This window comes from Pseudophryne corroboree, chromosome 7 (genome assembly GCF_028390025.1).
Source record: "Pseudophryne corroboree isolate aPseCor3 chromosome 7, aPseCor3.hap2, whole genome shotgun sequence".
In the NCBI taxonomy this organism is placed as follows: Eukaryota; Metazoa; Chordata; class Amphibia; order Anura; family Myobatrachidae; genus Pseudophryne; species Pseudophryne corroboree.
Window position 1 is genome coordinate 316,200,458 of NC_086450.1, and position 25,075 is coordinate 316,225,532.

The 25,075-nt window shown below is 47.6% G+C and overlaps 1 protein-coding gene across 1 annotated transcript in view; it reads left to right on the plus strand.

Annotated features, from left to right (window-relative positions):
• Nucleotides 1–764: 764 nt before the first annotated feature.
• Nucleotides 765–25,075, plus strand: part of NUBP1 (NUBP iron-sulfur cluster assembly factor 1, cytosolic) — a 153,876-nt gene continuing 129,565 nt past the window's right edge. The window contains exons 1-3 of the mRNA XM_063934281.1: nt 765–872; nt 948–1,052; nt 16,007–16,140. Of these exons, the coding sequence (XP_063790351.1) occupies nt 842–872; nt 948–1,052; nt 16,007–16,140 (270 nt within the window). The 5' untranslated portion in view covers nt 765–841. The remainder of the gene's footprint in view (nt 873–947; nt 1,053–16,006; nt 16,141–25,075) is intronic.

Genomic DNA, 25,075 nt, shown 5'->3' on the forward strand with positions numbered 1-25,075 from the left:
CGTTATTACGTCTCTCCCATAGAACAGCATAGACACTAGAGGTCAATTATGACCCCTAGTGTCTGTGCCACTATGCTGTGCGGTGCGCGATGACGTACATCGCACAGCAAAGGTCCTCTACACGAAGGGAAACTAGACCGTAGCGTCTAGTTTCCCTTCATGGAGAGGACCTTTGCTGTGTGGTGCGCGATGACGTCATCGCGCACCGCACAACTAAGGTCCTCTCAATGAAGGGAAACTAGACGCTACGCGTCTGGTTCCCTTCAAAGCGGGGGGGCACAGCAGGGCACTGCGGGGGGCACAGTGGCGGATCTTGCCCTGGTGCGGCGCCCTCCGGATGGTGCCGGCGCCCTCCGGAAGGCGGCGCCCCGGGCAAAAGTACTGCTTGCCCGTGGCAAGAACCGCCACTGCACATATGCGCATATCCCCAGAGACTATTCATGTGCGGTGGCAACATTTTCTTGATTCATTTTAGAGATTTTTTTTTTTTTTTTTACAACTAAAAACCTTTTAGTTCCCCGGTGGATAACCCTGGAATAAAAATTAAGTAATTACTGTTAAAGACATTATTTTGTACTATTATTGTTGTTGTCACTTATCCTCCTTGTTCCACTTAGGAAATTAGAAGAACAAGTAAGGGCAGAGCAAATGTTCCCTTGGTAAAACTCGCATTGGAACATTAACAGTAATGATGCGTTTTCCTTGTTCATATAAATAAAGTTATTGTTAAAAAAAAAATCCAACGTCGAAAAACATCGAGTCTTGGAACGCAGAAAATACCGGAAGTCAACACGCCGAGGAGTAGAACTAGGAAGTGGTGAGCAGCAGTCCAAGTGTTCCCATGGCTGATATACCAGATAATGCTCCGCAGCGTAAGTGGGGCTGGCAGACATGGGGCAAACGGCAGTGTGCAGGGAGTTTATATTAATACGATGTTTGTGTTGCAGACTGTCCAGGGACAGGCAGCAGCCAGGCTGGGAAGGAGTCTGCGTGTCAGGGATGTCCCAATCAGGCAATATGTGCTTCTGGAACAGCGGCAGGACCAGACCCAGGTAATCATCGTCGCTATCCTTACCTTATACTAGCTGCCAATATACTCACACATTACCTTGTCACTAGGGCATTTTATTATACTTGAGAAATTACAGCCACTCTTATTCTCAGTAATGTGATTTCTCATTGGTGGGTATGCATATTAAAATAGAATTGCACATTACTTGTTTTTATTCTGTTCTAATTAACTTTATTCTGCGAAACCTATGTTTATCAAGTCCTACAACACAAAAAATTATATATTGCATCATACAGGCAGATAATCATATTTCTCTAACGTCCTAGTGGATGCTGGGAACTCCGTAAGGACCATGGGGAATAGCGGGCTCCGAAGGAGGCTGGGCACTCTAGAAAGATCTTAGACTACCTGGTGTGCACTGGCTCCTCCCACTATGACCCTCCTCCAAGCCTCAGTTAGATTTCGTGCCCGGCCGAGGTTGGATGCACACTAGGGGCTCTCCTGAGCTCTTAGAAAGTTATAGTCTTAGAATTTGTTATTTTCAGTGAGACCTGCTGGCAACAGGCTCACTGCAGCGAGGGACTAAGGGGAGAAGAAGCGAACTCGCCTGCTTGCAGCCGGATTGGGCTTCTTAGGCTACTGGACACCATTAGCTCCAGAGGGATCGACCGCAGGCCCAGCCTTGATGTTCGGTCCCGGAGCCGCGCCGCCGTCCCCCTTACAGAGCCAGAAGCAAGAAGATGGTCCGGAAAATCGGCGGCATGAAGACATCCTGTCTTCACCAAGGTAGCGCACAGCACTGCAGCTGTGCGCCATTGCTCCTCATACACACTTCACACTCCGGTCACTGAGGGTGCAGGGCGCTGGGGGGGGGCGCCCTGAGGCAGCAATAAAAACACCTTGGCTGGCTAAAATACCTCAATATATAGCCCCTGGGGCTATATATGAGGTAAATACCCCTGCCAGAATCCCATAAAAAGCGGGAGAATAGGCCGCGAAAAAGGGGCGGAGCCTATCTCCTCAGCACACTGGCGCCATTTTTCCCTCACAGCTCGGCTGGAAGGAAGCTCCCTGGCTCTTCCCTGCAATTCTACAGTACAGTAAGAGGGAAAAGAGAGGGGGGGCATTAAAATTGGCACTGTATACAGTATATTATATAAAAAGCAGCTATTAGGGACATAACTCAGTTAGTCCCTGTATATATATAGCGCTCTGGTGTGTGCTGGCATACTCTTACTCTGTCCCCCCAAAGGGCTTTTGTGGGTCCTGTCCTCTGTTTGAGCATTCCCTGTGTGTGTGGAGTGTGTCGGTACGGCTGTGTCGACATGTTTGAGGAGGATAATGATGTGGAGGGGGAGCAGATGCCTTTAGCAGGGATGTCACCCCCTGGGGGTCAGACACCTGAGTGGATGGTATTATGGCAGGAAATGAGTGCACGTATAGACACCTTACATAAAAAATTTGACGACATGCCGACTGTGGGACAGCCGAGTCTTCAGCTCGTGCCTGTCCAGGTGTCTCAAAAGTCATCAGGGGCTCTGAAACGCCCGTTATCTCAGGTGGCACAAGTAGATGTCGACACGGATACTGACACCAGTGTCGACGACGATGAGTCAAATTTAATGCCCGTTAAGGCCATTCACTGCATGATTGAGGCAATGAAAGAGGTGTTAAATATTTCTGATTTACATCCAGGTACCACAAAAAAGGGTATTATGTTTGGGGAGAAAAAACTACCTGTAGTTTTTCCCCCGTCAGATGAATTAAATGAAGTGTGTGAAGAAGCGTGGGCTTCCCCTGATAAGAAATTGGTAATTCCTAAGAAGCTACTAATGGCGTTCCCTTTCCCGCCAGAGGATAGGTTACGTTGGGAAACACCCCCGAGGGTGGATAAAGCGCTCACACGTTTGTCTAAAAAGGTGGCACTACCGTCCCAGGATACGGCCGCCCTTAAGGAACCTGCTGATAGAAAGCAGGAGGCGATCCTGAAGTCTGTATATACACACTCAGGCATTATACTCAGACCAGCTATTGCGTCAGCATGGATGTGCAGTGCTGCCGCTGCGTGGTCAGATAAACTGTCAGAAAATATTGACACGTTAGACAGAGACACGATCCTGCTAACAATTGACCATATAAAAGACTCAGTCTTATACATGAGAGATGCACAGAGGGAAATCTGCCGACTGGCATCTAAAATAAGTGCATTATCTATCTCTGCTAGGAGATGCTTATGGACTCGCCAGTGGACTGGAGATGCAGATTCCAAAAGGCACATGGAAGTCTTGCCTTATAAGGGGGAGGAATTATTTGGGGATGGTCTCTCCGACCTAGTTTCCACAGCAACGTCTGGGAAGTCAGCATTTTTACCCCATGTCCCCTCACAGCCTAAGAAGGCGCCATTTTATCAGGTTCAGTCCTTTCGGTCCCAGAAAAACAAGCGGGGAAAAGGAGGGTCTTTTCTGTCAAGAGGCAGAGGCAGGGGAAAAAGGCTGCAGCAAACAGCAGGTTCCCAGGAACAAAAGTCCTCCCCCGCTTCCTCTTCCAAGTCCGCCGCATGACGGTGGGGCTTCACAGGCGGAGCCAGGTACGGTGGGGGCCCGCCCCAGGAATTTCAGCGATCAGTGGGCCCGCTCACAGGTGGATCCCTGGATCCTTCAAATAGTATCTCAGGGATACAGGCTGGAATTCGAGGCGACTCCACCCCGCCGTTTCCTAAAATCCGCCTTGCCGATTGCTCCCTCAGACAGGGAGGCGGTGCTAGCAGCGATTCACAAGCTGTATTCCCAGCAGGTGATAATCAAGGTACCCCTACTTCAACAAGGCCGGGGTTACTATTCCACACTATTTGTGGTGCCGAAACCGGACGGTTCGGTGAGACCCATTTTAAATTTGAAATCCTTGAACACATACATAAAAAAATTCAAGTTCAAGATGGAATCGCTCAGGGCGGTTATTGCAAGCCTGGACGAGGGGGATTACATGGTATCCCTGGACATCAAGGATGCTTACCTGCATGTCCCCATTTACAATTCTCACCAGGAGTACCTCAGATTTGTGGTACAGGACTGCCATTACCAATTCCAGACGCTGCCGTTTGGACTCTCCACGGCACCAAGGGTATTTACCAAGGTTATGGCGGAAATGATGATACTCCTTCGAAAAAAGGGATTTTTAATTATCCCATACTTGGACGATCTCCTAATAAAGGCACGATCCAAGGAACAGTTGTTAGTGGGAGTAGCACTATCTCAGGAAGTGCTGAGCCAGCACGGCTGGATTCTGAATATCCCAAAGTCACAGCTGGTCCCCACGACACGTCTAATGTTCCTGGGAATGATTCTGGACACGGCCCAGAAAAAAGTGTTTCTCCCGGAGGAGAAAGCCAGGGAGTTGTCTTCTCTAGTCAGAGACCTCCTAAAACCAAAACAGGTATCGGTGCATCACTGCACGTGGGTCCTGGGAAAGATGGTAGCTTCTTACGAAGCAATTCCATTCGGCAGGTTCCATGCCAGGATTTTTCAGTGGGACCTGTTGGACAAGTGGTCCGGATCGCATCTTCAGATGCATCGTTTAATAACCCTGTCTCCACGAACCAGGGTGTCTCTTCTGTGGTGGCTGCACAGTGCTCATCTTCTGGAGGGCCGCAGATTCGGCATACAGGACTGGGTCCTGGTGACTACGGATTCCAGCCTACGAGGCTGGGGGGCAGTCACAAAGGGAAGAAATTTCCAAGGACTATGGTCAAGTCAGGAGACTGCCCTTCACATAAATATTCTGGAACTAAGGGCCATTTACAATGCCCTAAGTCAAGCAAAATCCCTGCTCCTACACCAGCCGGTGCTGATCCAGTCAGACAACATCACGGCAGTCGCCCATGTGAATCGACAGGGCGGCACAAGAAGCAGGACGGCGATGGCAGAAGCCACAAAAATTCTCCGATGGGCGGAGAATCATGTACTAGCACTGTCAGCAGTGTTCATCCCGGGAGTGGACAACTGGGAAGCAGACTTTCTCAGCAGGCACGACCTCCACCCGGGAGAGTGGGGACTTCATCCAGAAGTCTTCCAAATGATTGTAAATCAATGGGGTCGTCCACAGGTGGACATGATGGCGTCCCGCCTAAACAAAAAACTAGAGAAGTATTGCGCCAGGTCAAGAGACCCTCAGGCGATAGCTGTGGACGCTCTAGTGACACCGTGGGTGTACCGGTCAGTTTATGTGTTCCCTCCTCTACCTCTCATACCAAAGGTATTGAGAATAATAAGAAAGCGAGGAGTAAACACAATTCTCGTGGTTCCGGATTGGCCGAGAAGAGCGTGGTACCCGGAACTTCAAGAGATGATCTCAGAGGACCCGTGGTCTCTGCCGCTCAGACAGGACCTGCTGCAGCAGGGCCCCTGTCTGTTCCAAGACTTACCGCGGCTGCGTTTGACGGCATGGCGGTTGAACGCCGGATCCTGAAGGAAAAGGGCATTCCGGAGGAAGTCATTCCTACGCTTATTAAAGCCAGGAAAGATGTTACGGCAAAGCATTATCACCGCATATGGCGGAAATATGTTGCTTGGTGCGAGGCCAAAAAGGCCCCAACAGAGGAATTTCAACTAGGTCGATTTCTGCATTTCCTGCAAGCAGGAGTGAATATGGGCCTAAAACTGGGCTCCATTAAGGTACAGATCTCGGCTCTGTCGATTTTCTTTCAAAAAGAACTAGCTTCAGTACCTGAAGTTCAGACATTTGTGAAAGGAGTGCTGCATATTCAGCCCCCATTTGTGCCTCCTGTGGCACCTTGGGATCTCAACGTGATGTTGAGTTTCTTAAAATCACATTGGTTTGAGCCACTAAAAACCGTGGATCTGAAATATCTCACGTGGAAAGTGGTCATGTTATTGGCCTTGGCTTCAGCCAGGCGAGTGTCAGAGTTGGCGGCTTTATCACGTAAAAGCCCTTATCTGATTTTCCATATGGATAGGGCAGAATTGAGGACTCGTCCCCAGTTTCTCCCTAAGGTGGTGTCAGCGTTTCACCTGAACCTGCCTATTGTGGTGCCTGCGGCTACTAAGGATTTGGAGGACTCCAAGTTGCTAGACGTTGTCAGGGCCCTGAAAATATATGTTTCCAGGACGGCTGGAGTCAGAAAATCTGACTCGCTGTTTATCCTGTATGCACCCAACAAGCTGGGTGCTCCTGCTTCTAAGCAGACTATTGCTCGTTGGATTTGTAGTACAATTCAGCTTGCACATACTGTGGCAGGCCTGCCACAGCCAAAATCTGTCAATGCCCATTCCACAAGGAAGGTGGGCTCATCTTGGGCGGCTGCCCGAGGGGTCTCGGCTTTACAACTTTGCCGAGCAGCTACTTGGTCAGGGGCAAACACGTTTGCAAAATTCTACAAATTTGATACCCTGGCTGAGGAGGACCTGGAGTTCTCTCATTCGGTGCTACAGAGTCATCCGCACTCTCCCGCCCGTTTGGGAGCTTTGGTATAATCCCCATGGTCCTTACGGAGTTCCCAGCATCCACTAGGACGTTAGAGAAAATAAGAATTTACTCACCGGTAATTCTGTTTCTCGTAGTCCGTAGTGGATGCTGGGCGCCCATCCCAAGTGCGGTTTATCTGCATTACTTGTACATAGTTATTGTTAACTAAATCGGGTTATTGTTGAGCCATCTGTTGAGAGGCTCTATTGTTTCATACTGTTAACTGTGTTTCATATCACGAGTTGTACGGTGTGATTGGTGTGGCTGGTATGAGTCTTACCCGGGATTCAAAATCCTTCCTTATTGTGTACGCTCGTCCGGGCACAGTACCTAACTGAGGCTTGGAGGAGGGTCATAGTGGGAGGAGCCAGTGCACACCAGGTAGTCTAAGATCTTTCTAGAGTGCCCAGCCTCCTTCGGAGCCCGCTATTCCCCATGGTCCTTACGGAGTTCCCAGCATCCACTACGGACTACGGGAAACAGAATTACCGGTGAGTAAATTCTTATTTTTTATTTGCGAGACCAGACCATACAATAACTGAAAGCAATTCAAAATTGTGCAATATGTTCAAAACTCGTAAAAAAATGTGGGTGAAAACAGTACTTATATTATTTTAATGACCTTTTCTCTGATTCCCCTAGTAGATCAGAGGTTATATTTTTTAATTTAAACTGTGAAATTAAATTGGGACAGTATGGATGGTGTATTGGTTAGCATTACTGCCTCACAGCAGTGAGGTCATAGGTTCGATTTCTACCATTGCCCTAACTGTGTAAAGTTTTTATATTTTCCCCGTGCTTGCGTGGGTTTCCTCCGGGTATTCCTGTGTCCTCCCACAATCCAAAAATATACTGACTGGTAGGTTAATTGGGGCCCAACAAAAATGAACCCTATCATGTAAGTGTGAGCATGTGGTAGAGAATATAGATTGTTAGCTTTACTGGGGCAGTGAAAAAGTGAACAGTGCAGTGAGATTGTATTAACTGAATTCTTACAAACCGAGTGGGATTACAATTTCTCTAACGTCCTAGTGGATGCTGGGGACTCCGAAAGGACCATGGGGAATAGCGGCTCCGCAGGAGACTGGGCATAAAGTAAAAGCTTTAGGACTAGCTGGTGTGCACTGGCTCCTCCCCCTATGACCCTCCTCCAAGCCTCAGTTAAGATTTTGTGCCCGAACGAGAAGGGTGCAATCTAGGTGGCTCTCCTGAGCTGCTTAGAGTAAAAGTTTAAATAGGTTTTTTATTTTCAGTGAGACCTGCTGGCAACAGGCTCACTGCATCGAGGGACTAAGGGGAGAAGAAGCGAACTCACCTGCGTGCAGAGTGGATTGGGCTTCTTAGGCTACTGGACATTAGCTCCAGAGGGACGATCACAGGCCCAGCCATGGATGGGTCCCGGAGCCGCGCCGCCGGCCCCCTTACAGATGCTGAAGCAAGAAGAGGTCCATAAATCGGCGGCAGAAGACTTTCCTGTCTTCATAAGGTAGCGCACAGCACTGCAGCTGTGCGCCATTGCTCTCAGCACACTTCACACTTCGGTCACTGAGGGTGCAGGGCGCTGGGGGGGGGCGCCCTGGGAAGCAATGAATTTACCTTATTTGGCAAAAAATACATCACATATAGCTCCTGGGCTATATGGATGTATTTAACCCCTGCCAGTTTTCCAGAAAAAAGCGGGAGAAGAGCCCACCGTGAAGGGGGCGGGGCCTATCTCCTCAGCACACAGCGCCATTTTTCCCACACAGCTCCGCTGGTAGGAAGGCTCCCAGAATCTCCCCTGCATCCTGCAACTACAGAAACAGGGTAAAAAAGAGAGGGGGGCACTTATTTGGCAAAAATAACAGATATAAGCAGCTATAAGGGATAGACACTTATTGTAAGGTTGTCCCTATACATATATAGCGCTCTGGTGTGTGCTGGCAAACTCTCCCTCTGTCTCCCCAAGGGGCTAAGTGGGTCCTGTCCTCTATCAGAGCATTCCCTGTGTGTGTGCTGGGTGTCGGTACGTGTGTGTCGACATGTATGAGGAGGAAAATGATGTGGAGGCGGAGCAATTGCCTATAATGGTGATGTCACCCCCTAGGGAGTCGACACCTGAATGGATGGCCGTAATTAAGGAATTACGTGACAGTGTCGGCACGTTACAGAAAACTGTTGACGACATGAGACAGCCGGCAGCTCAGTTAGTGCCTGTCCAGGCGTCTCAAACACCGTCAGGGGCTATTAAACGCCCGTTACCTCAGTGGGTCGACACGGACCCAGACACAGACACTGACTCCAGTATCGAAGGTGAAGAAACAAACGTATTTTCCAGTAGGGCCACACGTTACATGATCACGGCAATGAAGGAGGTTTTGCACATCTCTGATACTGCAAGTACCACAAAAAGGGGTATTATGTGGGGTGTGAAAAAACTACCCGTAGTTTTTCCTGAATCAGATGAATTGAATGAAGTGTGTGATGAAGCGTGGGTTACCCCCGACAAAAAACTGCTAATTTCTAAAAAATTATTGGCACTATATCCCTTCCCACCAGAGGTTAGGGCTCGTTGGGAAACACCCCCTAGGGTGGATAAGGCGCTCACACGCTTATCAAAACAAGTGGCGTTACCGTCTCCAGAAACGGCCGCCCTTAAGGAGCCAGCAGATAGGAGGCTGGAAAATATCCTTAAAAGTATATACACTCATACTGGTGTTATACTGCGACCAGCAATCGCCTCAGCCTGGATGTGCAGTGCTGGGGTGGCTTGGTCGGATTCCCTGACTGAAAATATTGATACCCTGGACAGGGACAATATATTATTGACTATAGAGCATTTAAAGGATGCATTCCTATATATGCGAGATGCACAGAGAGACATTTGCACTCTGGCATCAAGAGTAAGTGCGATGTCCATTTCTGCCAGAAGAGGATTATGGACGCGACAGTGGTCAGGGGATGCGGATTCCAAAGGCGGTCTATCGGACCTGGTGGCCACGGCAACGGCTGGGAAATCCACCTTTTTACCCCAAGTCACCTCGCAGCAGAAAAAGATACCGTCTTTTCAGGCTCAGTCCTTTCGTCCCCATAAGGGCAAGCGGGCAAAAGGCCACTCATATCTGCCCCGGGGCAGAGGAAGGGGAAAAAGACTGCAACAGACAGCTTCTTCCCACGAACAGAAGCCCTCCCCCGCTTCTGCCAAGTCCTCAGCATGACGCTGGGGCCTTACAAGCGGACTCAGGCACGGTGGGGGCCCGTCTCAAGAATTTCAGCGCGCAGTGGGCTCACTCGCAAGTGGACCCGTGGATCCTGCAGGTAGTATCTCAGGGGTACAAATTGGAATTCGAGACGTCTCCCCCTCGCCGGTTCCTGAAGTGTGCTTTACCAACGTCTACCCCCGACAGGGAGGCGGTATTGGAAGCCATTCACAAGCTGTATTCCCAGCAAGTGATAATCAAGGTACCCCTCCTACAACAGGGAAAGGGGTATTACTCCACGCTGTTTGTGGTACCGAAGCCGGACGGCTCGGTGAGACCCATTTTAAATCTGAAAGCCTTGAACACTTACATAAAAAGGTTCAAGTTCAAGATGGAGTCACTCAGAGCAGTGATAGCGAACCTGGAAGAAGGGGACTACATGGTGTCTCTGGACATCAAGGATGCTTACCTCCATGTCCCAATTTGCCCTTCTCACCAAGGGTACCTCAGGTTTGTGGTACAGAACTGTCACTATCAGTTTCAGACGCTGCCGTTTGGATTGTCCACGGCACCCCGGGTCTTTACCAAGGTAATGGCCGAAATGATGATTCTTCTTCGAAGAAAAGGCGTCTTAATTATCCCTTACTTGGACGATCTCCTGATAAGGGCACGGTCCAGAGAACAGTTAGAGGTCGGAGTAGCACTATCTCAGATAGTACTACGACAGCACGGATGGATTCTAAATATTCCAAAATCGCAGCTGATTCCGACGACACGTCTGCTGTTCCTAGGGATGATTCTGGACACAGTACAGAAAAAGGTGTTTCTCCCGGAAGAGAAAGCCAGGGAGTTATCCGACCTAGTCAGGAAACTCCTAAGACCAGGCCAGGTGTCAGTGCATCAGTGCACAAGGGTCCTGGGAAAGATGGTGGCTTCTTACGAAGCGATTCCATTCGGCAGATTCCACGCAAGAACTTTTCAGTTGGATCTGCTAGACAAATGGTCCGGATCGCATCTTCAAATGCATCAGCGGATAACCCTGTCTCCAAGGACAAGGGTGTCTCTCCTGTGGTGGTTACAGAGTGCTCATCTCCTAGAGGGCCGCAGATTCGGCATTCAGGATTGGGTCCTGGTGACCACGGATGCCAGCCTGAGAGGCTGGGGAGCAGTCACACAGGGAAAAAATTTCCAGGGCTTGTGGTCAAGCATGGAAACGTCACTTCACATAAATATCCTGGAACTAAGGGCCATTTACAATGCCCTAAGTCAGGCAAGGCCTCTGCTTCAGGGTCAGCCAGTATTGATCCAGTCGGACAACATCACGGCAGTCGCCCACGTAAACAGACAGGGCGGCACAAGAAGCAGGAGGGCAATGACGGAAGTGGCAAGGATTCTTCGCTGGGCGGAAAATCATGTGATAGCACTGTCAGCAGTGTTCATTCCGGGAGTGGACAACTGGGAAGCAGACTTCCTCAGCAGACACGATCTTCACCCGGGGGAGTGGGGACTTCACCCAGAAGTCTTCCACATGATTGTAAACCGTTGGGAAAAACCAAAGGTGGACATGATGGCGTCTCGCCTCAACAAAAAACTGGACAGATATTGCTCCAGGTCAAGGGACCCTCAGGCAATAGCTGTGGACGCTCTGGTAACACCGTGGGTGTACCGGTCAGTGTATGTGTTCCCTCCTCTTCCTCTCATACCAAAAGTACTGAGAATCATAAGGAGAGGAGTAAAGACTATACTCGTTGCTCCGGATTGGCCAAGAAGGACTTGGTACCCGGAAATTCAAGAGATGCTCACGGAAGACCCGTGGCCTCTACCTCTAAGACAGGACCTGCTCCAGCAGGGACCATGTCTGTTCCAAGACTTACCGCGGCTGCGTTTGACGGCATGGCGGTTGAACGCCGGATCCTGAAGGAAAAAGGCATTCCGGATGAAGTCATCCCTACCCTGATCAAAGCCAGGAAGGATGTAACCGTACAACATTATCACCGTATTTGGCGTAAATATGTTGCGTTGTGCGAGGCCAGGAAGGCCCCTACGGAGGAATTTCAACTGGGTCGATTCCTGCATTTCCTGCAAACAGGACTGTCTATGGGCCTCAAATTAGGGTCCATTAAGGTTCAAATTTCGGCCCTGTCGATATTCTTCCAAAAAGAACTAGCTTCTGTTCCTGAAGTTCAGACGTTTGTCAAGGGAGTACTGCATATACAGCCTCCTTTTGTGCCTCCAGTGGCACCTTGGGATCTCAATGTAGTGTTGGGATTCCTAAAATCACATTGGTTTGAACCACTCACCACTGTGGACTTGAAATATCTCACATGGAAAGTGGTAATGCTGTTAGCCCTGGCTTCAGCCAGGCGTGTATCAGAATTGGCGGCTTTATCCTATAAAAGCCCTTACCTAATTTTTCATACGGACAGGGCAGAATTGAGGACTCGTCCTCAATTTCTCCCTAAGGTGGTTTCAGCATTTCACTTAAACCAACCTATTGTGGTGCCTGCGGCTACTAGGGACTTGGAGGATTCCAAGTTGCTGGACGTAGTCGGGGCCCTGAAAATATGTTTCCAGGACGGCTGGAGTCAGAAAATCTGACTCGCTGTTTATCCTGTATGCACCCAACAAGCTGGGTGCTCCTGCTTCTAAGCAGACGATTGCTCGTTGGATTTGTAGTACAATTCAGCTTGCACATTCTGTGGCAGGCCTGCCACAGCCAAAATCTGTAAAAGCCCATTCCACACGGAAAGTGGGCTCATCTTGGGCGGCTGCCCGAGGGGTCTCGGCTTTACAACTTTGCCGAGCAGCTACTTGGTCAGGGGCAAACACGTTTGCTAAATTCTACAAATTTGATACCCTGGCTGAGGAGCACCTGGAGTTCTCTCATTCGGTGCTGCAGAGTCATCCGCACTCTCCCGCCCGTTTGGGAGCTTTGGTATAATCCCCATGGTCCTTTCGGAGTCCCCAGCATCCACTAGGACGTTAGAGAAAATAAGAATTTACTTACCGATAATTCTATTTCTCATAGTCCGTAGTGGATGCTGGGCGCCCATCCCAAGTGCGGATTGTCTGCATTACTTGTACATAGTTATTGTTACAAAAATCGGGTTATTGTTGTTGTGAGCCATCTTTTCAGAGGCTCCTTCTGTTATCATGCTGTTAACTGGGTTCAGATCACAAGTTGTACGGTGTGATTGGTGTGGCTGGTATGAGTCTTACCCGGGATTCAAAATCCTTCCTTATTGTGTACGCTCGTCCGGGCACAGTATCCTAACTGAGGCTTGGAGGAGGGTCATAGGGGGAGGAGCCAGTGCACACCAGCTAGTCCTAAAGCTTTTACTTTGTGCCCAGTCTCCTGCGGAGCCGCTATTCCCCATGGTCCTTTCGGAGTCCCCAGCATCCACTACGGACTATGAGAAATAGAATTATCGGTAAGTAAATTCTTATTTTTTATTGGAATAACTGCTAAAAATTGTTCCCCGCACGGTCCGGCCGCACCTGTGTTGGCCGGATTGCACCCACAAAATGGTGGCCAAACGCCGCCGTCCCGCCCCCTCCTGCTCAGCGAACACCTCTGTCGGTCAATCGGGCAGAGGCGATCGCTGGCCAACGACAGCCTTCGGCTGTCTGTAATGCGTCGGCGCACTGCGGCTCCGATGCATGCGGACTTCTGACCTGATCGCTGTGCTGCGATGAACGGCCGTGTGCCATCAGGTCAAAATTACCCCCCTAATCTTGTTGTCATCATGTAGCCTCCCTATACCTGCATGTCCCAACAAGCTAACACAGCAGCCCAGAGTACACATCCAATCTCCATCCTACAGTGTCCTGCGCAAAGGCTTGTTTTACTGGCAAATGTAGGTTTTAAAAAGCAGCGTTGTCCTTTTTGTTATTATTGATGGTGTTTAATTAAATGAGTTGGGCTGTAACAAGTATGAGACTGTGAAGAAATATTTATAAAAAAAAAATCAAGCCTAGAGAACAGTCCCCGTATACACAGTCCGAATCGGATTTGCCATAGGGTTCGCCAGGAAGATTCCTGGTAGGCCAACGTATCTGTGGGGCCTGTTTTGTATGTTATGTGGCCCACCCCCACATGACAGGCAGCCCACCGCACTCAGTACACTGCATTGTCCCCATTCATTCTGTTATCCTATCTCTGCAGTACAGCAACGCTGCCATCCAGTGATGCTGCCATGGCTACACGGTATGTGCTGCCCATATCGGGCCACTTCTACAAAATTTTACAGGCCGACTTTTAATTCCCAATCTGACCCTGGTCTCAGAAACAACTGCGGCAAAAGATGCAAGGAAGGCTGCAATTGCATACAATCAGACCCTATGAGCCGGGATTCTGTCCCCCTCGACACCCCCCCACACCTATTAGGGCTGCTTCCATAAATTCCCTATGCTGGTATTCCTTCCCATTCCGCCCCTGTACACAGTTACACAGCTGTGTGTTGTTGTTTTTTGTTTTTTTTGCAGTAGCCAAAGCACCTCTGTATGGTTAAAGAATATTTTATACAGTTAGATTTTTTTTTTTAACCCATTATCTGTGTGTCATCCTCTGTTTTCCCCCTCACATCCAGTCTCTCTCCCAAATTTGCCATTTCCAGGATTGGAGGCAGCAATACCAGGGTTTTGGGATTAGTTAAATTTAATAATGTGCACTTTTTTTTTCAGTGACTAAGATGTGGCCCAAGCTGTGACCTATAATGGGCAATGCAGTGGCATGATGTCCTAGGTCATGCAGCTCCAGACCATCCTGCCCACACAAAAGCAGAGGGAGCACAGAACATGTTATTGCAGGCTTATTTTAGGATGTATTTATAGCACCTGTTGTGAGTGATTTCAGTTCTTCAGTAAAGTTTATTTGTGGAACATACTTCACCTTGTACACCCATTGGGGCAGATGTATTAACCTGGAGAAGGCATAAGGAAGTGATAAACCAGTGATATGTGCAAGGTGATAAAGGCACCAGCCAATCAAATCCTAACTGTTAAAGGCACCAGCCAATCAGCTCTAAGATGTAAATTAACAGTTAGGATTTGATTGGCTGGTGCCTTTATCACCTTGCACATATCACTGGTTTATCACTTCCTTATGTCTTCTCCAGGTTAATACATCTGCCCCATTGTTCTCTTTCCACATTACAGATAAAGCCCTTGAGGAAGGGCTGTGGCTGGGTACACACCTGGCCGACCAATGTAACGATTGGCAAGGTGTATGCACAAACAATCTTATGCACCAATCTGTCGTCCAATACGTCTCGCAGTAGAGTAATGTGAATATGCCGGCTCACGTTGTGACATCCTATTCAATGGCTGCTGCCGACAACCTATCTTGCAGTTGGCGGGGTCAGCTGTACACACAGCCAGATGTACCAGTATATTGGCATTGGCTGTGCTGCAGGGGTGGCGCTATATGTCTTTGAACGACTTAGTTCATGGATATATCGGGTGGACTTAACACTTTGAAAGTCCCTAACTGTCGCCAGTCTAAATATCTAGGTATTTGTGACTGTAATTAGGTAATTTTGGAGAATATATCAGACAACTTTGAAACACGTTTTTATTTCCTCTATTGCATATTTCAGAGGAATTTTATTTATTCTAATCTGAATTTTTATTTGCTAGAATCTGATTGGTTGCTATGGGCAACATCTCTACTTCTAAAAAAACTCACATCTTAGTAAATATTACCCCTGGACTCTGACTAGTCATTCAAGGACTTGTATTTTGTAATGTGTACTATGGACCTCATTCAGTAAGGATTGCAAAATTTGCGAATCGCAATCCACCCAATTATCGAACGTCTGCACATGCGCAGCATTCGCATTACGCTCGAGTAAAAATAGCAACAGAAATTGCGGACACATCGTGATCGCAATGTAGCCTGTTTGACAGGAAGCCGGCATTTCTGGGTGGAAACCTGCCGTTTTCTGGGTGTTTCAGAAAAAACGCAGGCGTGCCCAGGCGTTTTTATGGAGCGCCTCTGGCATCAGCGATGACCACTTTGAGCCTCGTGTGTCGCAAGAATTGTGGATGACCTTGCTTGGCGCAGATAGGAAAAATCTTCGATGTTCCGGGAATTGCGTATGGTTTTGCAATCAGCCCACATATTCCGATGCAATTGCTGCTATGGGCGTTTTCCTCTATTTCTGGGCTGCAACTATTTGATCGCAGCAACTGCTTTTTTTTGCAGAAATTGCAATCCTTACTGAATAAGGTCCATATGTCACTTCCAATAGACACACGTGGACAAAATTCTCTCCAGTGGTATGCCAGTGCAGTGTCTTAGTCACAGCTGATTTGGGCCTTACTGTCATTACAGCAATAGAAGAAATCAAAGAAAAGATGGGTACAGTGAAACACAAGATTCTGATTCTCTCTGGAAAAGGAGGAGTTGGAAAAAGCACGTTCAGTGCACACTTGGCCCATGGGTTGGCTGAAGATGAGGGCAAACAGGTAAGTGGGGCAGACCGTTCTGCTTTAGAAGACACATGCAAGTGTAAGAAAAAATGTTGCCGCTTATACTTTCAGAATATTGGTGGTCATTCCGAGTTGTTCGCTTGGTAATTTTCTTCGCATCGCAGCGATTTTCCGCTAATTGCGCATGCGCAATGTTCGCACTGCGACTGCGCCAAGTAAATTTGCTAAGAAGTTTGGTATTTTACTCACGGCATTACGAGGTTTTTTCTTCGTTCTGGTGATCGTTGTGTGATTGACAGGAAGTGGGTGTTTCTGGGCGGAAACTGGACGTTTTATGGGAATGTGTGAAAAAACGCTGCCGTTTCTGGGAAAAACGCGGGAGCGTCTGAAGAAACGGGGGAGTGTCTGGGCGAACGCTGGGTGTGTTTGTGACGTCAAACCAGGAACGAAACTGACTGAACTGATCGCAGTGGCAGAGTAAGTCTCGAGCTACTCAAACTGCTTAGAAATTTCTATTCGCAATTTTGAGAATCTTTCGTTCGCAATTTTGCTAAGCTAAGATTCACTCCCAGTAGGCGGCGGCTTAGCGTGTGCAATGCTGCTAAAAGCAGCTTGCGAGCGAACAACTCGGAATGAGGGCCACTGTCTTTGTACGTAATTGGATGGGACAGTGCAGTGCAAACAATCTAAAACAACTTCATTTGTGAAAACTACTGTACACTGGGTTTCACATACTGTATGCAACCATGTTGTTTAACCCTACACCTGGAGCTGTATGGCAAACCCTTGTTTTAAAAATCCTTGGTTATAGCTGTTGAAGACCTATGCCAGTCAAAGTGGATTTTATTAATGCAGGCATTCCCAACCACGGTCCTCAAGGCACACTAACAGTGCAAGTTTTAGTGATATCCAGACTTCAGCACAGGTGACTTAATTAGTAGCTCGGTTATTTTGATTTAACCATCTGTGCTGCAGCCTGGACATCACTAAAACCTGCACTGTTGGTGTGCCTTGAGGACCGTAGTAGGTAATGCCTGGATTAATGCAAAAGTTAGTCCCAGGGAGAAAATAGGTAGTAAAAACCCAGGATAAATGGAGGCTCTGAAGACCAGGAGCAAGAAGCCTTGAAAAAATAGAAAATGGAAGCTGTATAATTGGAGCTACTAAAAAGACAAAAGGGGTTTCCGTTTAGTCCTAAAGCCTGATTTAGCCCCGGACATAATCCCATTTCGGTCGTAGATGACAGACTTCCAGGCACACTGTGGAGTTAGCCACAGCCTGATTGACCAAGCTGCAGACATTTGGGGACGGAGATGAGGAGCGGCTGCGTTCTTTGTCACAGATTCTCTGGTCCCGGCAGCTGCCTTTAACCTTGCTCTAATACCAGTAAGTTTCATTGGACAGGGGCATGTGATGGCCATGAGAACTGTAGCTGCGGCACTGTGTGCTCTGCATACAGCAAGAAGTCCTGTCTTTAAATCAACTTATTTAATTGCCAATCACAGCCTCACTGCTCTAATGTCAATACACGCTGTGCATCATTTTTTTTTTCTTTTTCCATGATGCACTGTGAAATTAAGTTTATTATGTATAATTAGCCCTCACACATATTGTGATTGTACAGAACTACTGATTTAACGAAAGAATCGTATAGAAAATAAAATGACAGCACAACTGCTGCAAGATGATTGGACCAAGAGAAACATCAGGCTCGTAAGGTAGAAATACAGTTGTCCTAGGGGTGTGATTGGTGTGGCAGGAACTAAAGAACAGCCGCACATTGAAAATGATACACACAAATATATTTAGTTAGTGTACAGGTGGGGAAGATGCCCATTACAACCAATGAGTTGCTAGCTAGCATTTATCAGTTGCATTCTATTATATGATAAGTAGAAGCTGATTAATTACTATGGGCCACTTGTCAACCTGTCCTCTTTAGAAGGTCTCCACCTTAGAATGGTTGGTGTTTGCTGTACACATCTTTACCTGTTGTTTGTGTCTCCATCTGTCTGGAAAGTTTTGTGGACTGTGTGCAGTTAAAGACTTGTTTGTGACCTTTGTTGAATCTTTTCACCAACAGATAAACAGTGGCGGATCTAGACTTAACTTTTAGGGGGGGCGGTTTAAGAATTATGACTCCTCCCCCTAATCATAGCCCCTCCCACTTAGTAATGCCCTTCCCGTTCGCTTCTAAAATTTCCTATTGTTGCCATTACTAATAAAATGTTGCCAGTTAGTGGAGAGAACCCTGCGCACTGGTGATACAGACTGCCAAATCGCCATTCCTTCCATCAGGGGTGGTAGAGGATAAGACAGTAGGGCAATTTAAACATGCATGGGATAGACATTAGGATATTCTTACAAAGAAATTCAACATTGAAGCACACTGTATGAGCTGAAATTCACATTATAGCACACTGTATGAGCCAACGTTATAGCACACTGTATGAGCCAAAATTCACTTTATAGCACACTGTATGAGCCAACGTTATAGCACACTGTATGAGCCAAAATTCACTTTATAGCACACTGTATGAGCCAAAATTCACTTTATAGCACACTGTATGAGCCAACGTTATAGCTCACTGTATGAGCCAATGTTATAGCAAACTGTATGAGCCAAAATTCACTTTATAGCACACTGTATGAGCCAAAATTCACTTTATAGCACACTGTATGAGCCAACGTTATAGCACACTGTATGAGCCAATGTTATAGCACACTGTATGAGCCAAAATTCACTTTATAGCACACTGTATGAGCCAAAATTCACTTTATAGCACACTGTATGAGCCAACGTTATAGCACACTGTATGAGCCAAAATTCACTTTATAGCACACTGTATGAGCCAACGTTATAGCACACTGTATGAGCCAATGTTATAGCACACTGTATGAGCCAAAATTCACTTTATAGCACACTGTATGAGCCAACGTTATAGCACACTGTATGAGCCAATGTTATAGCACACTGTATGAGCCAAAATTCACTTTATAGCACACTGTATGAGCCAAAATTCACTTTATAGCACACTGTATGAGCCAAAATTCACTTTATAGCACACTGTATGAGCCAACGTTATAGCACACTGTAAGAGCCAATGTTATAGCACACTGTATGAGCCGAAGTGCACATTATAGCACACTGTATGAGCCAAAATTCACTTTATAGCACACTGTATGAGCCAAAATTCACTTTATAGCACACTGTATGAGCCAAAATTCACTTTAACGTTGGCTCATACAGTGTGCTATAAAGTGAATTTTGGCTCATACAGTGTGCTATAAAGTGAATTTTGGCTCATACAGTGTGCTATAACATTGGCTCATACAGTGTGCTATAACGTTGGCTCATACAGTGTGCTATAAAGTGAATTTTGGCTCATACAGTGTGCTATAAAGTGAATTTTGGCTCATACAGTGTGCTATAAAGTGAATTTTGGCTCATACAGTGTGCTATAAAGTGAATTTTGGCTCATACAGTGTGCTATAAAGTGAATTTTGGCTCATACAGTGTGCTATAACGTTGGCTCATACAGTGTGCTATATAGCACACTGTATGAGCCAAAATTCACTTTATAGCACACTGTATGAGCCAAAATTCACTTTATAGCACACTGTATGAGCCAAAATTCACTTTATAGCACACTGTATGAGCCAATGTTATAGCACACTGTATGAGCCAAAATTCACTTTATAGCACACTGTATGAGCCAAAATTCACTTTATAGCACACTGTATGAGCCAACGTTATAGCTCACTGTATGAGCCAATGTTATAGCAAACTGTATGAGCCAAAATTCACTTTATAGCACACTGTATGAGCCAAAATTCACTTTATAGCACACTGTATGAGCCAACGTTATAGCACACTGTATGAGCCAATGTTATAGCACACTGTATGAGCCAAAATTCACTTTATAGCACACTGTATGAGCCAAAATTCACTTTATAGCACACTGTATGAGCCAACGTTATAGCACACTGTATGAGCCAATGTTATAGCACACTGTATGAGCCAAAATTCACTTTATAGCACACTGTATGAGCCAAAATTCACTTTATAGCACACTGTATGAGCCAAAATTCACTTTATAGCACACTGTATGAGCCAACGTTATAGCACACTGTATGAGCCAATGTTATAGCACACTGTATGAGCCGAAGTGCACAATATAGCACACTGTATGAGCCAAAATTAACTTTATAGCACATTGTATGAGCCGAAGTGCACATTATAGCACACTGAATGAGGCAACAGAATGCAGGGACACAATGCTGGGAGAAGAGAGGAGGGGGGAGAAATGGGACACACACACACCTAATCATTGATGGAGGCCGGGTCCCGCCGCGATATTGGGAACGGGTTCCGAGCGGTGCAGCGAGGCAGAGGACGAAGACAGAGAGAGAGCGCCCTGACGCGCGTACAGGAAGGAGGGGGCGTGCTCAGATCAGAGGTCACTGTACGCGCGTCAGGACGCTCCTCTCTCTCCTCGTCCCCCGCCGTGCTGCACCGCTCTCCAACCCGTTCCCAATACCGCAGCGGGACCCGGCCTCCATCCCGCTGCCGGTATATGTAGGGGGGGGCGTTCGCCCTGATCGCCCCCCGCTAAATCCGCCACTGCAGATAAATGGGTGAAATAGTAAACGTGTGTTAGATCACTTTCTTCCTCTTGGAAGTCTAATTGTCTCATTTCCGTATTGATTCTCTTGTTGTGTACCTGTGATACATTTTATTGTCACTGCACTTCAAAAATAATTCATAGTGCTCACTGTGACTCTTGTGTGCGTCATACTCGCGTACCTCTTCCTTCCACATTTCTGGAAAGTCAAAATGACTGCCAAAGTATAGGCCAGAGGGATTACCCTGCTAATGGTCATATCTTCCTGTCAGTCAGTGACATGAATCATTTGTCATTTCTTCAGGAAGTTGCTTGGTAATTTTTGTTTTAGAAAGGTGTGTGGATATTTTTAAAATTAATGTAATTCTCATGAAACACATGTAGTATTTTGTCTAATAACAATTACAAATATTTTATTATAATTATTATTATTTTCTCTTGCGTCCTAGAGGATGCTGGGGACTCCGTAAGGACCATGGGGTATAGACGGGCTCCGAAGGAGACATGGGCACTCTAAAGACTTTAGAATGGGTGTGCAATGGCTCCTCCCTCTATGCCCTTCCTCCAGACCTCAGTTAGATCCTGTGCCCAGAGGAGACTGGGTGCACTGCAGGGGAGCTCTACTGAGTTTCTCTGTAAAAGACTTTTTGTTAGGTTTTTTATTTTCATGGAGCACTGCTGGCAACAGGCTCCCTGCATCGTGGGACTGAGGATAGAGAAGCAGACCTACTTAACTGATAGGCTCTGCTTCTTAGGCTACTGGACACCATTAGCTCCAGAGGGTCGAAACGCAGGTCTCACCCTCGCCGTTCGTCCCGGAACCGCGCCGCCGTCCTCCTCACAGAGCCGGAAGCCGGGTGAGTATTAAGAAGAAAAGAAGACTTCACAGGCGGCAGAAGACTTCAGGTCTTCACTGAGGTAACGCGCAGCGGTAACGCTGCGTGCCATTGCTCCCACACAAACACACAGCGGGCACTGTAAGGGTGCAGGGGGCCGCCCTGGGCAGCAATAAAAACCTCTAGGGACACTGGCATATAAAGGAGATACTGCGGAGGCAGTATATTAATAAACCCCGCCAGTATAAATAATTTGAGCGGGACCGAAGCCCGCCGGTGAGTGGGCGGGGCTTGGTCCTCCAGCACTAACCAGCGCCATTTTCTCCACAGCACACTGCAGAGAAGCTGGCTCCCCGGACTCTCCCCTGCTGAACAAGGTTATATATACGCTGAATACTAACTGGGATTTTATTCCAGTGTACAGTGGCGCTAGGTGTGTGCTGGCATACTCTGTCTCTCCAAAGGGCCTTATTGGAGGACTGTCTCCATATAGATATATCCCTGAGTGTGTGGGAGTGTCGGTATGTGTGTGTCGGCATGTCTGAAGCGGAAGGCTCATCTAAGGAGGAGGTGGAGCAGATGATTGTGGTGTCTCCGTCAGCAACGCCGACACCTGATTGGATGGATATGTGGAATGTTTTAAATGCAAATGTGGCTTTATTACATAAGAGACTGGACAAAGCAGAGCCCAGAGAAAAAGCAGGGAGTCAATCCATGGCTTTGAGTGTGTCACAGGGCCCTTCAGGGTCTCAAAAAACGTCCCCTGTCCCAAGTAGCAGACACTGATACCGACACGTATTCTGACTCCAGTGTCGACTACGATGATGCGAGGCTGCACCCAAGGGTGGCCAAAAGTATTCATTATATGATTATTGCAATAAAAGATGTTTTACATATCACAGATGACCCTTCTGTCCCTGACACGAGGGTATGCATGTTTAAGGAAAAGAAACCTGAGGTAACCTTTCCCCCATCTCATGAGCTGAACGCGTTATTGGAAAAAGCTTGGGAAACTCCAGACAAAAAACTGCAGATTCCCAAGAGGATTCTTATGGCATATCCTTTCCCTGCACAGGACAGGGTACGGTGGGAATCCTCACCCAGGGTGGACAAGGCTTTAACGCGCTTGTCCAAAAAGGTGGCGCTACCGTCTCCAGACACGGCGGCCCTCAAGGATCCTGCTGATCGCAGACAGGAAACTACCTTAAAATCAATTTATTCACATACGGGTGCTTTGCTCAGACCGGCAATAGCATCGGCTTGGGTTTGTAGTGCGGTAGCAGCTTGGATAGATACCTTGTCAGCTGACATTGATATCCTAGATAGAGATACCATTTTATTGACCTTAGGTCACATTAAAGACGCAGTCTTATATATGAGAGACGCTCAGAGAGACGTTGGGCTACTAGGTTCAAGAGCCAACGCCATGGCGATTTCTGCTAGGCGAGCCCTGTGGACCCGCCAATGGACGGGTGATGCCGACTCAAAGAGGCATATGGAAGTTTTGCCTTACAAGGGTGAGGTGTTATTTGGTGAAGGTCTCGCGGACCTGGTTTCCACAGCTACCGCGGGTAAATCTACTTTTTTACCTTATGTTCCCCCACAGCAAAAGAAAACACCACAATATCAGATGCAGTCCTTTCAGTCGCATAAATCCAGAAGAGATCGGGGCTCTTCCTTCCTCGCCAGAGGTAAGGGTAAAGGGAAAAGAATGCCTGCCACGGCTAGTTCCCAGGAGCAGAAGTCCTCCCCGGCTTCTACTAAATCCACCGCATGACGCTGGGGCTCCACTGAGGGAGTCCGCGCCGGTGGGGGTACGTCTTCGACTCTTCGGCCACGAATGGGTTCAGTCAGACGTGGATCCTTGGGCGATGGAAATTGTATCCCAGGGCTACAAGCTGGAATTCGAAGAGGTGCCTCCGCGCCGATTTTTCAAATCGGCTTTACCAGCTTCTCCCCCAGAAAGGGAGATAGTTTTAGCTGCAATTCAAAAGCTGTGTCAACAGCAACTGACTGTCAAGGTTCCCCTAGTTCAACAGGGGAAGGGGTACTATTCAACCCTGTTTGTGGTTCTGAAACCGGATGGCTCGGTCAGACCAATTCTAAATCTAAAATACCTAAACCTGTACTTGCAAAAGTTCAAATTCAAGATGGAATCGCTCCAGGCAGTTATCTTCAGCCCGGAAGGGGGGGATTTTATGGTGTCACTGGACATAAAGGATGCATACCTTCATGTCCCCATATATCCCCCTCATCAGGCGCACCTGAGATTCGCTGTACAGGGCTGTCATTACCAGTTTCAGACGTTGCCGTTTGGGCTTTCCACGGCCCCGAGGATTTTCACCAAGGTAATGGCGGAAATGATGGTGCTCCTGCGCAGGCAGGGAGTCACAATTATCCTGTACTTGGACGATCTCCTGATAAAAGTGAGATCGAGAGATCAGTTGCTGAAAAGCGTGTCGCTCTCCCTGAGAGTGCTCCAGCAGCATGGCTGGATTCTAAATCTACCAAAGTCACAGTTGGTACCAACGACTCGGCTATCGTTTTTAGGCATGATTCTGGACATGGAACAAAAGAGGGTTTTTCTCCCTATGGAAAAAGCCCAGGAATTCAAGAACATGGTCAGAGACCTGTTAAAACCGAACAGAGTGTCAGTTCATCAATGCACTCGAATAATGGGAAAAATGGTGGCGACCTACGAGGCGATCCCCTTTGACAGGTTTCATGCAAGGACATTTCAGTAGGACCTTCTGGACAAGTGGTCCGGGTCCCATCTTCAAATTCATCAGAAAATAAGCCTGTCCCCCAGGGCCAGGGTGTCTCTCTTGTGGTGGCTGCAGAGTGCTCACCTTCTAGAGGGTCGCAGGTTCGGCATTCAGGACTGGGTTCTGGTGACCACGGACGCGAGCCTCTGAGGATGGGGAGCAGTCACACAAGGAAGACATTTTCAGGGACTATGGTCTAGCCAGGAGGCTTGTCTACACATCAACATTCTAGAATTAAGGGCCATATACAACGGACTACGACAAGCGGAGAATCTTCTTCGCGACCTGCCGGTTCTGATTCAATCGGACAACGTCACAGCCGTGGCTTATGTAAACCGCCAAGGCGGGACAAGGAGCAGAGTGGCAATGGCGGAAGCCACCAGGATTCTTCGCTGGGCGGAAAATCACGTAAGCGCTCTGTCAGCAGTCTTCATTCCGGGAGTGGACAACTGGGAAGCAGACTTCCTCAGCAGACACGATCTCCATCCAGGAGAGTCGGGACTTCATCAAGAAGTTTTTGCAGAGATAACGAGTCTTTGGGGACTTCCTCAAATAAACATGATGGCGTCACGCCTTAACAAGAAGATTCTGAGGTATTGTGCCAGGTCAAGGGACCCTCAGGCAGTAGCGGTAGACGCCCTGGTGACACCGTGGGTGTTTCAATCGGTCTATGTGTTCCCTCCTCTTCCTCTCATCTCAAAAATATTGAGAATCATAAGACGAAAAAGAGTTCGGACAATACTCA